The sequence below is a fragment of the Indicator indicator genome, chromosome 11 (assembly GCF_027791375.1).
Source record: "Indicator indicator isolate 239-I01 chromosome 11, UM_Iind_1.1, whole genome shotgun sequence".
NCBI classification, from domain to species: domain Eukaryota; kingdom Metazoa; phylum Chordata; class Aves; order Piciformes; family Indicatoridae; genus Indicator; species Indicator indicator.
Window position 1 is genome coordinate 9273450 of NC_072020.1, and position 15011 is coordinate 9288460.

Genomic DNA, 15011 nt, shown 5'->3' on the forward strand with positions numbered 1-15011 from the left:
AGTAGCCTTGTCTGAGAATGTGTGGTGGTGTTCTAGCACTCTGGACATGGTGCTCTGAGTGCCACTTCATAGTCTCAAAGCTGGCTGTAGTAAGAACTTGGCCACTGTGTAATTCCCCTGTACAGTGCACATGTCCAAGGCATCCTGTCCATGCCCTTCCATGGTTCTTGGTTGTCAAGCTGCTGTGAATTCTCTCATGATTTGTCCCCCTGATTAGTCACGTTGGGGCCTGAGAGATGCTACATCTGCCCCTCTCTTTTGGCACCCCTGGAGCCACAAGCAGAAGTGTCGTGGCTAGACGTGCCTTTCTGTGAACGCTGTGCCTCATTGCAGTCACCCATTTTAGGGCAGCTGCCAAGCTTAGCATCTCTGGAGAGAATGTTGCTCCTTGCTTGTGCAGCAATCTGCTTTGACTTAAAAAAATTGAAGTACCACTTGGAGTGCTGTCATCAGGCAGGAATGTGTGGCTGAGGCAACTGCAAGCCTTTGCGAGGCTGTGCCAGCAGTGAGCACATGCTGGCCTCTCTGGCAGCCAGCACTGGTGCTGTTTGTTGTGGCCAATGGGGAACAAAGCAAGCAGAATGGATTTTGGTTTAGAACTTCCCCTCTTGAAAACCCAGCAAAAGGGGCATGTGTTGGTGTATCCTCACTCAGGCAGTGCTTTTCAAAGAAAAAAAAAATTGTTTACTTCAGTTGGGGCAGGAGTCAGGTACCTCCCTATGGAGGCTGTCATGTCATGGGTCATTTGTGGAACCTTAGTACTTTGTTTTTATCCCTGCTTGGTTGTTTTTAAAGAAGGATTTGGAATCTGAATATTTAAATAAGCTGGGAGAGATTCTTAGAGGGATTTTTTGCCTTAATACATCATTTCCCACTGATTCTGTTTCAGAGGTCCCTCTCCAGTCATAACAACGTTCAAGTTGTGAGGTTCCAACACTGAGGTGCAGACCTGAAACGTGTAAATTGCTGCTCTTCCAACTGTCTGAGCTTGTGTGAGCACCTGCAGTTTAGTCAAAGCAGATGCACTTCTTCCCTGCATTGCTCTACCCCACCCTCCTCCTATTCCACAAGTAAAAAAAAAAATTCCTAGAATGATTGCTTAATAATAGCTGTCTGAAAAACCTAATGAGCATTCCCAGTCCCAGAATTATCGAAATTCAGAAACTGACCAGAAATCCATTCCTTCTTAGAGAGTAACAGCTGAAGACTAGAAACTACACAGAGAAGTGACTTTTCTCTGGAACACACCTTGCTTTATTAGCTTTCCTCATGGCAACATTTTCTATCCCAAATAATTCCCAGGTTTTTGTATGTGTTACCGCTAATAGAGTCAAGGGACTAAGCCTTCTGCACAGAGCACATTCCCAGCCAAAAAGCAAAACAAAAGGTCTGTTGGTACCAGTGTTTAGCTGCAGTTGTTTCTTGTGCTGCAGATTACACTTAAGAAGGGCTTTCAGTTTCAAAAATAAATGTGCAAGCCCATTAAAAATAACTTACACCACTTCTTCCTGGTAACAAGCAACAGGATGAGAGGAAATGGCCACAAGTTGTGCCAGAAGAGGTTTAAGTTGGGCATTAGTAGAATGTTCTTCACTGAAAAGGTTCTCAGACACTGGAACAGGCTTCCCAGGGAGGTGGTTGAATCCCCATCTCTGGATGTGATTCAGAGGCATAGAGATGTGGTGCTGAGGAAGATGGCTTAGCACCAGACTTGGTAGAATTAGATATTGGTTGGACTCAAGGATCTTAAATGTCTTTTCCAACCAAAATGATTCTATGATTCTACAAATAATTCTAGTAGTACTATCTAATGATAGTTAGTGGTTAACATTGCATAATGTTATATGACACTCCTACCATGTAGTGCTGTACAGTTCTGTAGTACTGCTATAGAATGCTTCTTTTTTCAGTGCTCACTGCAGATTTTATTTGAGACCAGTTATAAAAATTAACTGCCTTAGAAACCAGTGAGCTTCTGTTTTATAGAGATGCTTCAGAAATTGTTAATACCTTCAGAAGATGACTAGGGCTTTTAAAAACAAGTGTGTGCTGAGGTAAAGAATAGACCTAAAAGTATGTGAGTCAGCAGTTCTTCTCAGTGTGGAAGTTTTGTTTGCCCTAAAATTGCTAAACGTAGAAACCACCATGGAATTAATGAGCAGTGAGTTTTGCAGTAAGTTGGTTCTTTATGAGGTGAAAACATTCTTGTCTTGTTCTACCAAGTGAATGTTTTTTTTTTTTTTTAAATAACCATTTGAAAGCGTAAAATACATGAACCTATGCTTCAAAAATGTGTATTTTCCTACTGGCTGCTGTAATTGAACTTAAACTGTCCCAATTCTGCCCCCTCAGGAATGCTATTGCTGCAGTAATAGCTACGAGTGGCCTCTCGGCTGCTGTCTTGTATTTATTTAAATGCCAGGATCTGTAGGTAACAGATGAACAGAGTTGTTGGCTGAAATATAAAGGTATTAAAAACAAAGGCCTAGCACCTCCAAAACTACAGCCTTAAACTATCAAGCAAAAGTGGGACCAAGTGAGGCACAGGTAGAAAGTTCGGTGGTTTGCTGTCATTCTTCCCTCTATGCTTTACAAAGGTGGCAAATGTACCTTTTGTTTGGTTTTGCTGGGAGGATAGCTGTTGTCTTGCTGTTGGGTGATGACCTCTGAAAGTCCTTGCCCTCTCTTACTACAGCGTGTAACGTTTGGTACCTGAATTCAGTGGAGATGGAGTCCCTCACGGGCTACCAGGCAGTGCAGAAAGCCTTGAGCATGACGCTGATGCAAGATCCTTCTCCCGTCTCAACTGTTGTCCATTTCAAGGTGTCTGCACAGGGAATCACGTTGACTGATAATCAAAGAAAGTAAGCATAAGAGGGATGGGAAGGAAATACTCCACTTTGTTTCTAACAAGTGTTGGCTACTCTTGATTTGATTGTTCTAGTTGCCTTCTGCAGTTTCTGTCTCAGAGGGTGACAGGATTGTCTGAAGAATGACGGTGACATTGTCAGCTCTCTACAGTACTGGAGAATGAATGTTCTGAGCTGTGGACATTACTCCCACAGGCAGCTTTTACCTCTGTAAAGTCACTTTATCATTACACCTTTTTTTTAGGTGTCATCCCATATGAAAAAGGGAAAGGAAATGGCTTTGGCAGCATTTGAAAATCAACCTATTGGGTGAAGTAATGAATCTTCAGGGCGTCTTTTCACCAGGATCACTGAATGGAGCTGGCCTAAGCAGATACTCTCTCCAGTATTTGTAATAGTGCTTTGAATAGCCTGTGAAATGTTAATTTCTAATCACTTTGTAGAAATGGCTATTGCAGCTATTACAAAGTCTTTAGATTTGAAAACTGAAAATAGCAAAAGAGGGAAAACGGGAATTCAGTATAGGTTAAAAAAGTAAAAGTGCCAGACTAATTGCCATGGGATCTGCAAGCACTTAGAGCAGATCGAGGGCAAAACCTTCATCTGTAATGCTCAGGACTGCTTGTATTTTTGCACTGTATCACATTCTTTGAGTTCCATGAAGTCACATTTCCATTGGTGTATCTAAATGGACAGCTTTTAGGAAACACACATTTCATACTTCTGGATCTTTTTCTTAGCTTGAGGGCCAGGGGGTTTTGTGATTCAAAAACTCAACATTACCATTCTAAGTATGGATTTCAGGTGGCTTTCAAAAGCAAAAAGAATACATTGTTGTTATTAAATTTAGAGCAACTGTGATTTCTATTTCAGGACTGTTTGTTGTTTAAAAGTCCAAGCATCTTAACTATTCCTAAAAGTAGTTTTATTTCTTCCTTTGCAGACTCTTTTTTCGGCGACATTATCCGGTCAACACTGTTATTTTCTGTGCTTTGGATCCACAGGATAGAAAGTAAGGAAGACAAACAGTGTTTCTAATATGTTGTTTGTATTGTTGATCTAAGGAAAACACACAAAACTAATGTAGATTTCATTTTTATTTCTTCATTCCTTGTTTTGTTTTGGTTTTGTTTTTTTACTGCTTGCTTGATGGACAACAAGATGGATGAAAGATGGCCTTTCTGCAAAGTAAGTGGCACCTGTCTGCATCTCTTAACTGAATGTTTTAAGGGTATCATTACAGTGATCTGTTTCTTAGTGTTCTGAATTACCTTGGTCAGAGGTATGGAAGGCAAAGCAGCTGTTCAGAGGCAAAAGTCTCTTTGCTCACTATAATCAGACTTGAGTTACTTCTTCCACACCTCTTCAAGTCAGGGCCTAATTATATGATGTGCAGAGCCAGAGCTAGCCTGGTTTATTTGGACTACAGGTCAGTGATTTGGCTGAGGTTTCAGAAATGAAAACTGAGCCATTTGCTACTCAGTTTTGTGTTCCACTTGTACAGCAACACTGACACAAGGTTGCTTGTGTAATGTGGACTGATAGCTTGTGTCACTTGTGTCACTTAGACTGATAATTTTATAAATCCCCCACAGGGCACATGGGTGTAAATACTCTGTAGTAGTACAGGTGTGTGATGTAAATCTGTCATTAACTGGTGCATTATAAAGTGGTTTCTTTTGAAGGCAAATGTCACTTTTGGTGCCACTTCACCAAAAGAAAAAAGCCTAACCAGAGAGAGATCAGGCACTACTTTCTAAAAGAAACAGAAATAGATGGTTTAAGTCCTGTTTTGAGTACTCTCTCCATTAAGATGTGTGGCCCTCAAAGCCTTTTTTTCAGTCAGATTGAATATGTCCCTAGGGTCAGCAGTATGTCTCTGAAAGGGAGCAGTATGGGATGTAATACAGACAGAGTAGAAGGAAGGGTCTGCTTCCCAGATTCTGTCCATACTGAGCCACTCGGAAGCTCCTGAGTTGGCTGGGGCATCTGGACTACTGTGTTTAGCAGTGCCACAGTTGAGGTCTGGCCTGTGCTTTTGGTTTCAGCTGTGTATTCTTTGCTGTATGAAATAAGGCAATGTCTGTTCTCTGACACAGTGCTGCTGTTGTCCTTGCAGAGTGTTTGGGTTCGTTGCCAGGAAGCAAGGCAGTGCCACAGACAACGTGTGCCACCTCTTTGCAGAGCATGATCCGGAGCAACCCGCCAGCGCTATCGTGAACTTTGTATCAAAGGTCATGATTGGATCTCAGAAGAAGATCTGATGCCTTTCCACCCTTGTCTCAGCACTCTTCAGTGGTGTAACTGAAGGGAAGCACTTTGAGAGGGAGAAAGCCTTTTCAGCAGCAGCGTCTGAACCTTGTCATTCCCAAGAAGGAAAGCAGAGGACAGTCATCTGCATTGTGTTTGCAAGAGTTCAGCCTTTCCCTTGAAGATGCCTCTGACTTAACAAAGCATTTCTTTGACTTTATATCAGAAGACAAAAGAAGCTGGGTGCCACCCAGACCCATGTAGCCCACACCTGAATGAAGCATAAATTGAAAACTTTCTCCTGAAGGGCTTCTGATGTCTTTTCACGTGCTGTTTCTCATCATTTATTGGAGCAGAACTACTCACTAGGCTGTGCAACTTTCTTTGTGCAGAAAATGTTTTGCATAACCTTCACAAAGACGCTTGCCTTAATTGCATCAATGGTAGCTATAGGCCTTGCCAACATGCTCTGAAGAAAATAATGGTGTGAGGAAGACTATTTGCTCTTCCTTTTGGGAACTGAATGGAGAAAGGGGGAGGTGTATGTGAAGAGGAGGTTTGTGCAAGTTGACTTCTTGTAGGAAAGAAGTGGCAATGTGGAATTTTCAGGGACATTGCTTTGTATTTAGTGTTTAGAAGGCTGGGCTGGTTTAGTTTGAAAAATAAGGAAGAGGTGGCAGAACAAAAAAAAAAAAGGTTGTGTGGAAATCTAGCCTGTAGTTGGGGGTTTTTGTATCATTTTTGTTTTATACAGAGAAATAAGGAGGGAAGATTCTGTATTTTAATAATTGAAAGATAAAAAATGAGGGAAAAGCAAAGAAGACAATTTTATAACTTATATATTTTTACCTGTGTCAGATTATTTATAGGAGTTCTGAGATGTTGGTATGTCTTCCAGATATTCTCAAGCTAGGTTGAGCACTATTTTGCATAAGTAAAAGTGTGTGTAGCCTGTGCCTTGTTACAGACAGTAGTCTCATATTTTGGCTTTTGTCTTACAGTGACAAGGTGCTTCCCATCTCCTGTCTGTCATACTATTTTGCCAGTAACATTTGTTCCCCCACCTAAGACACTATTACATTTGTGCATTCTTTTGGCCTCCTTTCTATGGGAGCTTTTTAAAATTGTTTTATTTTTTAATCTGTATTTTTGATTTATAATGTCTTTTTAATTATGCCTTGAATCAGGAGATCCAAACAGGAATCAAAAGGGAATGGAATTGACTTTGTTACTCTGTCCCATTTCTTGCAGGCATTTATGGGGTGATTTCTCCAACCCTTCCAATTGTGCATATATGTCTGTACCTTTCTGAACACATAGTTGTTTTTAACACCTGACAAAGTACTAGTTAGCTTTACAGGACCCTGATGCAGGAAGTGACAGTGGAAACCTTCACGAGTAAACTGCTGTGTAATTCCTACTTGCTCCAAACCAATCAGTACTAGACCCCCATACCAGAGTTGATGGTAACAAAGCAGTTTCAGTTTGACAGATCTGAACAGTTTTCTTTGCCTCTCTCTTTCTGATGTGTGTCTGTCAATATGATGTTAATAATCTGAGGAACAAAACAACATGCTGAATTCAGCATGCCAGTGAATGAGGCACTGGATTGACTAGGAACTGTAGGCACTTGGAGGATTTAATCCTTTTTATCCACTTCTATTAAATAATGGTTAAATGGAATGGGAAACTCTAGTTGGGCTGTATGTTAAGAAGGCTTCATCAATTTGAACTACATTTGTCTATTATAAACTATTATCTGTTTTTTATCAGCAGCTCTTCCTATTTCCTAACATACCAGGATCATGGAAACTTTATTCAATGACCATAGGCTGAATTACTTTTTTATCACTGAATTTTATGTAAACAACTTTATGCTTTTTAAAAAGGGGAGGGGGGTCATGGGGATGGGGAGAAAAGGAGAGAGAAGAAAGATTTGAAGTTCAATGTATTTGGACCAGGAAGTGGTGTGTTAGTAGCAGTGGGCATTGGATGTGTGTGGAAGGGTGAAGCAATCCAAAGTGTGCTAGCTACCGTTGAAGCAATGAAGGCAAGTGCCTCTGGTTTGTACCAAATAATTCTGTTCTTCTGACACAGAGGTATACTACTTAAAGGGTGTTCAAGTACCATCCAAAAAGGAGTGCAGTTCTTCCTGCTAGGAGCTTTGATCCTTTGGAAATGTGAGAGGAGAAGTTTCCTAATCTAGAAGTTGCCTGATCTAGTCAGCCAGTTGGAGCCCATTGAATTGCTTCAGCTGACATTTCAATTAGGTTTAAATCTCGGTTAGATGATTTAAATCTGATGTGAGCATTGAAATGAGGAAGGGGTTTTTACTGTATTTTTTCACTTCTATAGATGATCCTTAAATTTTAGTGTCTCTTTGTTAGACACCAAGTGTTGGCCTTTGGGCTGAAGATAGTCTTTTCTTTTCCCATGTATTATCATTTCCATTCAGGGCCTTGCATTTATTCCTTGTGCTTTCTCAAGGCCTGCTGAAGTCAAGGGCATAAGGAATTGGATGCTGACATTCCCAGTGTTTCTTGGGAGTTCAATTCTACTTGGTAAATGCGGGGAAAAAAGAAGTTGTCCTGTTTCTAAGGGAGGTTTTACTATTGTGCATTCCTTCTGGATGTTATATTGCCACACGCTTTTGCTTTTTAACAAAAAAACCAAACACCCAAAGCAAAATAGTTCAGTATGTACCATCTTGTAGTGTGTAGAAAGATACCCACCAAACTGATGTTCATGGCAAATATGAGACTAAATAGTTAATACAGCACTTTCTTTTCACGGTTGTTGGTAGATGTGTATATGCAGTTTTGTAACTGAGGGCAGCAAGGTGACACGTGTATTTAGCCAGACTCCTATTAACCTGCTTAGTAAATGTACTACTATAATCATACAGTGTTAAACTACAAAAATGCTACAAGCCATGTTGTTAATTAAATGGTTTCCCTGTATCCAGCAGTATAATTAAAAATTCAATGTTTCCTTCTTGGATTGACCTACTAGTGAAGATTTTTGCCTTCTTCTTGAAACTGTAAAGAAGCATCAAATGATCTCCGGTATGTAAATGAATGTTCTATAAATTCTTTGTATAGTCATTTTCTCTGCTCTTCAGATACGGCCTCTAATTCAGATTATAATAAAATTATCAATGTGAAATTCCACGGTGCAGTGTTACAGGACAGTCTGTTCAGAGAGGAGACCACCAGCCAGTGAGCAAAACCACCTAGATGAGGTAAGAATAACTGGGGTGCTGAAGCAGGGGGTCTGTCGTAGTGATTCAAGGGGTGGACTTCGGAGGGATCAGTGTTAATGGGTCAGGCCTAGTTAAAGCCCAGGAGTTTCCTAGTTCATTTGTGGTTGTAGTGGTGTAAAAGCACCCTTGGCCTGCATTGCATATTTCAGTGTATGAAAAAAGAATGCTAGATACCACTTTCTGAGATGTCTGTATCCACTGAACTGTGCCTCTGCAATGACTACGTTAAAAAAACTTCAAGAGCGGAGTGATGGGGTGAGAAACCTAACTCCTGGCTGAAATAGCTCTCTGAGGACAAAATCTGTGTGTCAGTCACACAGAGGAGGTTGACTTATGCATGCTTGATCAAGATGATGTCTGAGACTGATAGACTGTGGCATGGCATGGTGATGCCTTTTCTAGAGGCAGGAAGCTTGTATTCAGTGTGCTTGGCTGGAATTCAGCACCACAGGCCATCCTGAGGCTTAAGCATGGGTGTAACATGCAAGAGTTACTGACTGGAAGTATTCATCTTTTATTGGAATGAGCGATAGTGTGGAACAGATAACAAGGATGTAGCAGTCAAATAGATCTTCTGTGTCAGAGTCCAGTCCCCTCTTCAACTCTTGTTCTGAAATTTGGATGCCGTTCTTGCACGTGTGCTCCTATTTGGAGGCCACTCAGGGGTTTCTTTGCTCCTGTAGCTGAAAATCTGCTTTCAGTCTGCATCCTAAGTGTATTCACAGCTAGTTTATATGCAGTTGTGCTTATGCCAGCATTGTCCCTTAGCATGAATAACTGTTTTCTTCCCAGAGGTATTTATAGCAAGAGATCTGACCCCCCCTTGTGTCCCTCAGTCTTCCTTTGGCAGAGCTGATCAAGTCAGTACTCAGCCCTTACGTTTTTATCTTTGTAAGAGTGCAGAGGCTTGTTTTTTACTCTGTCAGTTATTTCTTTGGAAGGGCCCTGAAGTGAACAGCCACACTCGTTAGAAGGGGCACAAGCTGATGCCTTCTGATCTTTTTTAATTATCTTTTTTTTTCCTTGACTATTTGTATTAGAAAACTTGGAACAGGGAGGCCTTGGCCCACCAGATAGGCAGAGTAAACCCTTCCTCTTCTCCTGCTGTTGATACCTAGCACAAGGGTTACAATAAGCATGAACTGCCTCAGGCAGTGTGCACAGAGGAAACTGGGCAAATGGCTAGAGAAGTTCTCAGGATCATGAGGTCAGAAACAGGAGGTTTGCAGGAGACTTAACAAGTCTGGCAGGCTGCCAAGAGGCCAAATGGGAGCTACTGGGGAATGCAAAGATCTTGATGAGTAACTGCAAAGGGATTTGCATTGCATGTGGCTGGAAGGGATTATCAGGCAAGGACTGCTGCCTTCCTTTAAGGACAGAGTCCAACAGAGGGCAACAAGAATATTAAGGGGCTGGACCATCTCTCAGAGATGAGAGGATGGGACTGGACAAGGGGCAAAGGGCACAAAGTGGAACCCAGGAGGTTCCACCTAACATGAACAAATTCTTTCCTGTGAGGCTGCCCGGAGAGGTCGTGGAGCCTCCTCTGGAGACTTTCAAAACCTGCCTGGGTGTGTTCCTAGGTAACCTGCTCCAGGTGACCCTGCTTTAGCAGGTAGGGTGGAGTGGATGATGTCCAGAGATCACTTCCAACCCCATTTGTGATTTTTGTGAAGTGTGTGAGTTTGAGGCTTTGTGCCCTCAAACCACTACAGAAACTTGGCCACTATCCACACATGCAGAAAGAGATATGGGAAGTGGGCTGTGGTGAAAAGGGAGAATATGGGGAGGTAACCTCTTTGTTGTTTTGTTGTTGGTGGGTTTTTTTCCTCCAATACCATCAATGTTTCTTCTTATTTCTACTCTAGTAAAAGCCTGGGTAGCTTAAGACTTCATTTGCCTTACGTTTAGGTTGACATAATAGCAGTAATACAGGCAAAAAAAATTGAAAATACTTTGGAAAATACAGCGGAAAGTAAATATAAATAGGCCATTGAGGAAAATACAAAACAATTGCATTACTGACAAAAAAAATGCTGACCTTGAGAACTGGAAAATTACAAAGCCTCAAGAAATCAGGAGGATGTCCCAAAAGTTGCTTTATGTTGGCTTTAGATCTTCAGGAGTTCCTCAGGGTTGGAAACATGCTCATTTTTAAAACTGATAGCTGGGGTTCTGGTGTCTTTAGCCAACTCCAGACGCTTTTGGGAACACAAAGCAAAGTGCCACGGGGCCTGTGATAAGACTGTGTGTGTCAGTAGCATTGTCTGTGGGGCTGTTTACAGGGTGCCTACACTGTGCAGTGGGACTTGGCTTCACTTTCCACATCACGTCGCTGTCAGCTATGCCCTGGAGCTGGATGTGCCAGAGGAGCTACAGAGGGGTGGCTCTGGGTTTCCATCCATCCCTGGGATTTCTGGTCACCTGCAGAGGGCAAGTCCTGGCTGCAGGCTCTGCTGTCAAATATTTGCAACCAAAAAAGCTGAGCAGAGGAGGTGCTGATTCTTTTGCTTTACTGTCTTCTGCTCTGACCTCCTGGCAGCTGTAATGTAGGCCAAGAGCAGTGGTGCAGCTCCCGGTGGCACAGCCGTCGGAAGAGGATGGCTGAGCAGCCTGAGGGAGCTGTTTTCCTGGGTTTCTGCCTCTGCATTGGTGAGTCCTCACAACAGTGAGCAGGGGCAGGACACCATCAGGACACAGGTGGGTAAGTCAGGGGTTTCCTGAACAGGGGGTATTCCCCAAGCAGCTCGCCCCTGGCCCTCTCACTGGGCTAGACAGAGCCTACACAGACCAGCTGACGAGCACCAGACGAGCTGTTTCCTAGCAGCATGAGCAGGCAGGCAGCAGCATGGTGACCCCCCAGCAGAAAGAGATGCTTCACCTGAGCTTCTAGCACCTGGCAGAACCAATGCCACCCCACAGACAGCAAGTGGCCAGCTGGGTTTCTGGGTGGGATGTGTGAAGGGCTATTCCCAAAGGAGGGAAATGATTGCAATCGTTGCAGCGGGAGGTGTGACCGAGTTGAACTGCTCTGCTTGGTGGCTGAGCTGCAGGAGGAGGTGGGCAGACTGAGCAGTATTTGACTCTGAGCAGGAGGTTGGTCAGTGGAGCTGTACTCTGCTACCTGTGGTGTGTGCAAGTCAACTTGGTGTGGCCACTATAGAAGCAAGTTCTGGACCTGCTTTGTGCCAGAGGAAGGCAGCATCATAAGGCACTAGGAGGTGGGGAAAGGAGGTCACAGCAAAAATCGCTGAAAGAATCCCCTCCTTACCCTCTAAGATACCCTTACAGAGCACATATGATGGCTTGGGAATGGCAGAGGAAGTGCCTAATGAGAACAGGGAGAAACCTGCACAAGTTGTCTTGCCAAGGTCAGCAGACCAACACCTCACAACAAAACCTGTATTGAGACCAGTGTGGAGAAGAAGCAATGGTGAGTTATGGTTAGTGACAACTTCCTCCTGTACAGAAGAGAAATGCCCATCTGGAGATGGCACTCTCTCTTCATGGGGGCTTTCTGTCTCCCTGGGGCCAAATTAGGGATGTCACCACAAGACTGAGGAGCCTAGTAAAACCCTCAAATTACTGTCCATTCCTGCTCTTTCGCAAAGGTGTTAATGAGGTCACAGCAAAAAGTCTGAGCTTAATCAAAAGGCATTTCAGAACACTGGGAAAAATAATAAAAAATTGGGGAGCACAGGTAATGTTTGCCTCAATCCTCCCAGTGTTGGGGGAAGACTTTGGAAGAAATAAGTCAAGCCCAGGATACCAAGATCTGGCTCCAGCACTGATGCCTCTGCCAAAACTTGAGGCTTTTAAGCCATAGCAGAGCCTTCAAGACACAAGATATGCTGGATCCTGGTGGGATCTACCTATCCCTGTGGGGGAAAGGTGCCTTTGGGCATAGGGTGGCAAGACTGATCAAGAGAGCTTCAAGCTAGAAGTGCTGGGGAAGGAGATACCAAGAGGATTTCAGTTGGTAAGGCAAGGGTTGACATGGTGTTTCTTGAGGGTGGTGTTGCTGGGGGCAGCACAGGGGGCTCAGGAGCATATCTGAAATGCTGGTACACTAGCAGGTGCTGTATGAGAAAGAAGGAGGATGAACTGGAACTGCTGGGTAGTTCCCAGAGCTGTGATACCAGGCTGTGAATGAGTCCCATGATTGCAGTGCTGGGATGAAGGGCTACAGGCTGTTCAGGAGGGATAAGCAGAGCAGGTGAGGTGGAGGTGTTGCACTACATGTGAGGGAGGGTTGACTCTCTCGGGGCACGAGAGGCCTCGTGGAGGGATCTGGATGGATTGCAGCATTGGGCAATCATCGATGAAACAACAAGAACAGAATTTGCACCTGGGATGGAGTAGTGCCAGTCACCAATATAAATCAGGGGAGGAGTGGCTGGAGAGCAGCTCTGCAAGAAAGGGGGCTTGACAGTCAGCAGTGTGTGTCCTGGCAGCCAAGAAGGCTATCTGCATCCTGGGATGCTTCAAACACAGCATGACCAGCTGGTTCAAAGAGGTGATCATTCTGCTGTTTAGCATTAGCAAGGCCTCACCTTGAGTACTGTGAGCAATTCTGGGGCCCACAATTTAGAAGAAGACGTGAAAGTCCTTCTCCTGGAGAAAGGGCTGGAAAGAATGTCCTTTGAGGATAAGTTAAGGACTTTGGGCTTATCTAGTTTGGAAAGAAGGAGGCTCAGAGGTGACTTCACTGCACTCTAGCTTCCTGAGGAGGTCAAGTAGAGAGGGAGATGCTGATCTCTTCTCCCTGGCACCAAGTGCTGGGTCACACAGGAGTGGCTCAAAGCAACATACAACAGTGGAGGTTCAGAACTGGTATGAGGAAACGTTTCTGTACTGAGAGGGTGGTCAAACACTGGAACAGACTTCATGGAGAACTGGTCAATGCTCCCTAGCTGCCAATGTTGAAGAGGCATTTAGAGAATGCCTTTTATAACATCCTGTAGCTTTTGGTCAGCCCTGAAGTCATTAGGCAGCTGGACTAGACTAGCAGCTGATTGATGTAGGCCACTTCCAACAGAAATCACAGAATCACAGAATGTTGGGGGTTGGAAGGGACCTCCAAAGGTCATCTAGTCCAACCCCCCTGCCAGAGTAGGATCACCCACAGTAGGGCATATAGGAATGCATCCAGGTGGATTATGAATCTCTCTGAGCAGCCTGTTCCAGTGCTCTGTCACCCTCACAGTGAAAAAGTTTTTCCTTATGTTCACATGGAACCTCCTATGCACCAGCTTGCACCAGTTGCCCCTTGTCCTATCATTGGACATCACTGAGATGAGTCTGGCTCCATCCTCCTGACACTCACCCATCACGCATTTATAAACATGAATGAGGTCACTTCTCAGTCTTCTCTTCTGCAAGCTGAAGAGACCCAGCTCCCTCAGCCTTTTCTCATAAAGGAGGTATTCTATTTTTTCCTATATGTGTATGAGACATGCAAATAAGGAATCAGAAGATGATTAGATTTTGCATTCTCAGGATTAAGTAGTGCCTTATTGGTCCTCCTAATGATTGTCACTAGAACTTGAAGTGTTTTGATGACCTCACAGTTCACATTTATACACATTTTCACAGAAGTAAAATGTTCTCCTTCACAGCATTTCTCATGATGATGGGAAGGATCTCTTTTTTGTTCCCCTCCACCTGTGTCAGAACAGCATAGAGGACCTTCCATTTGCTTTGAATGATCCAAAAGATGAACTTCACTTCCATCTGCTGGAGAACCTACAATAGAGCATGCAGCTGGTTGCTGAGTTGTGGTACACTTCAGGAGTTCCTGTAGTTGGAATGCCACAGCTATCATGTCACTATCCAGTAACCTGGTTGATTTTTCCTAGCTGTCATGTTGTGGGTAAGACCCTTGAAGTCTGCTTGTGGCAGAGCCCAGGGCTCTTGCTGGAACTATTGGGCAAAATTAACTTTTGCCTGCACTTTTCAGTGCATCAATAAGGACTTGGTGTGACACAGCTCAGAAAGTTAAAACAAACAAATTTTTTTTTGTTCACAGTGACAGGACAGACACAACAGCTTGGGGTCTGCTGGTGATAAAGGCACTGACTGCAAGGTGCTCTCAGGGTAATAAATCCTGGATCACACCTGGCACGGTCAGAGATGCAAATCTTTGCTGCTGTTCTGAGAGAACAGAAGTGCAGCAAAAGTTCAGCCATGTGTTGAAGGTGCAGTTCTCACCCAGAAGGGTGTCCCTGTCTTGGGTGGAGGAAAAGGTGCACAGCCCAGTGAGAGGCCTTGTCTCTCTCTTCTCCCCTGGTCTCAGCTGCTGCTGCAGCTGGTGGTGGTGCTGACCCACTCTGCACCTGGTTGCTGACCCTGGTACTAGTTCCAGCAGCACACACGCTCCTTGATGCCAGAGGCAGCACCCTGAGATGTCCCTTTTATGGGTTTTATAGCTGAGGCCAGGCTGCCCTTGCCTTCTAGGTGATGTCTAGCATGATTTAGGAGGAATGCTGAGAAGCACAGTCATGTCTGTTTAGCATGTACTTAACTTTCCTCATTAGCATATTGAGGCACCTTGGCCCTCAAAAGCTGCTTTCAAGTTGGGTGTTTCTGTTACTTGGACTTCACCAGTTCCAGCCAAACCAGGGCTATCT

General features: G+C 43.9%; 1 protein-coding gene across 1 annotated transcript in view; it reads left to right on the top strand.

The window, feature by feature from the left end:
- TNS3 (tensin 3) overlaps positions 1-5440 on the top strand; it is a 96580-nt gene extending 91140 nt beyond the window's left edge. Inside the window, exons 23-26 of the mRNA XM_054384690.1 lie at positions 2696-2864; positions 3814-3882; positions 4032-4058; positions 4990-5440. Coding sequence (XP_054240665.1) covers positions 2696-2864; positions 3814-3882; positions 4032-4058; positions 4990-5134 — 410 coding nt within the window. The 3' untranslated portion in view covers positions 5135-5440. The remainder of the gene's footprint in view (positions 1-2695; positions 2865-3813; positions 3883-4031; positions 4059-4989) is intronic.
- Positions 5441-15011: the final 9571 nt, after the last annotated feature.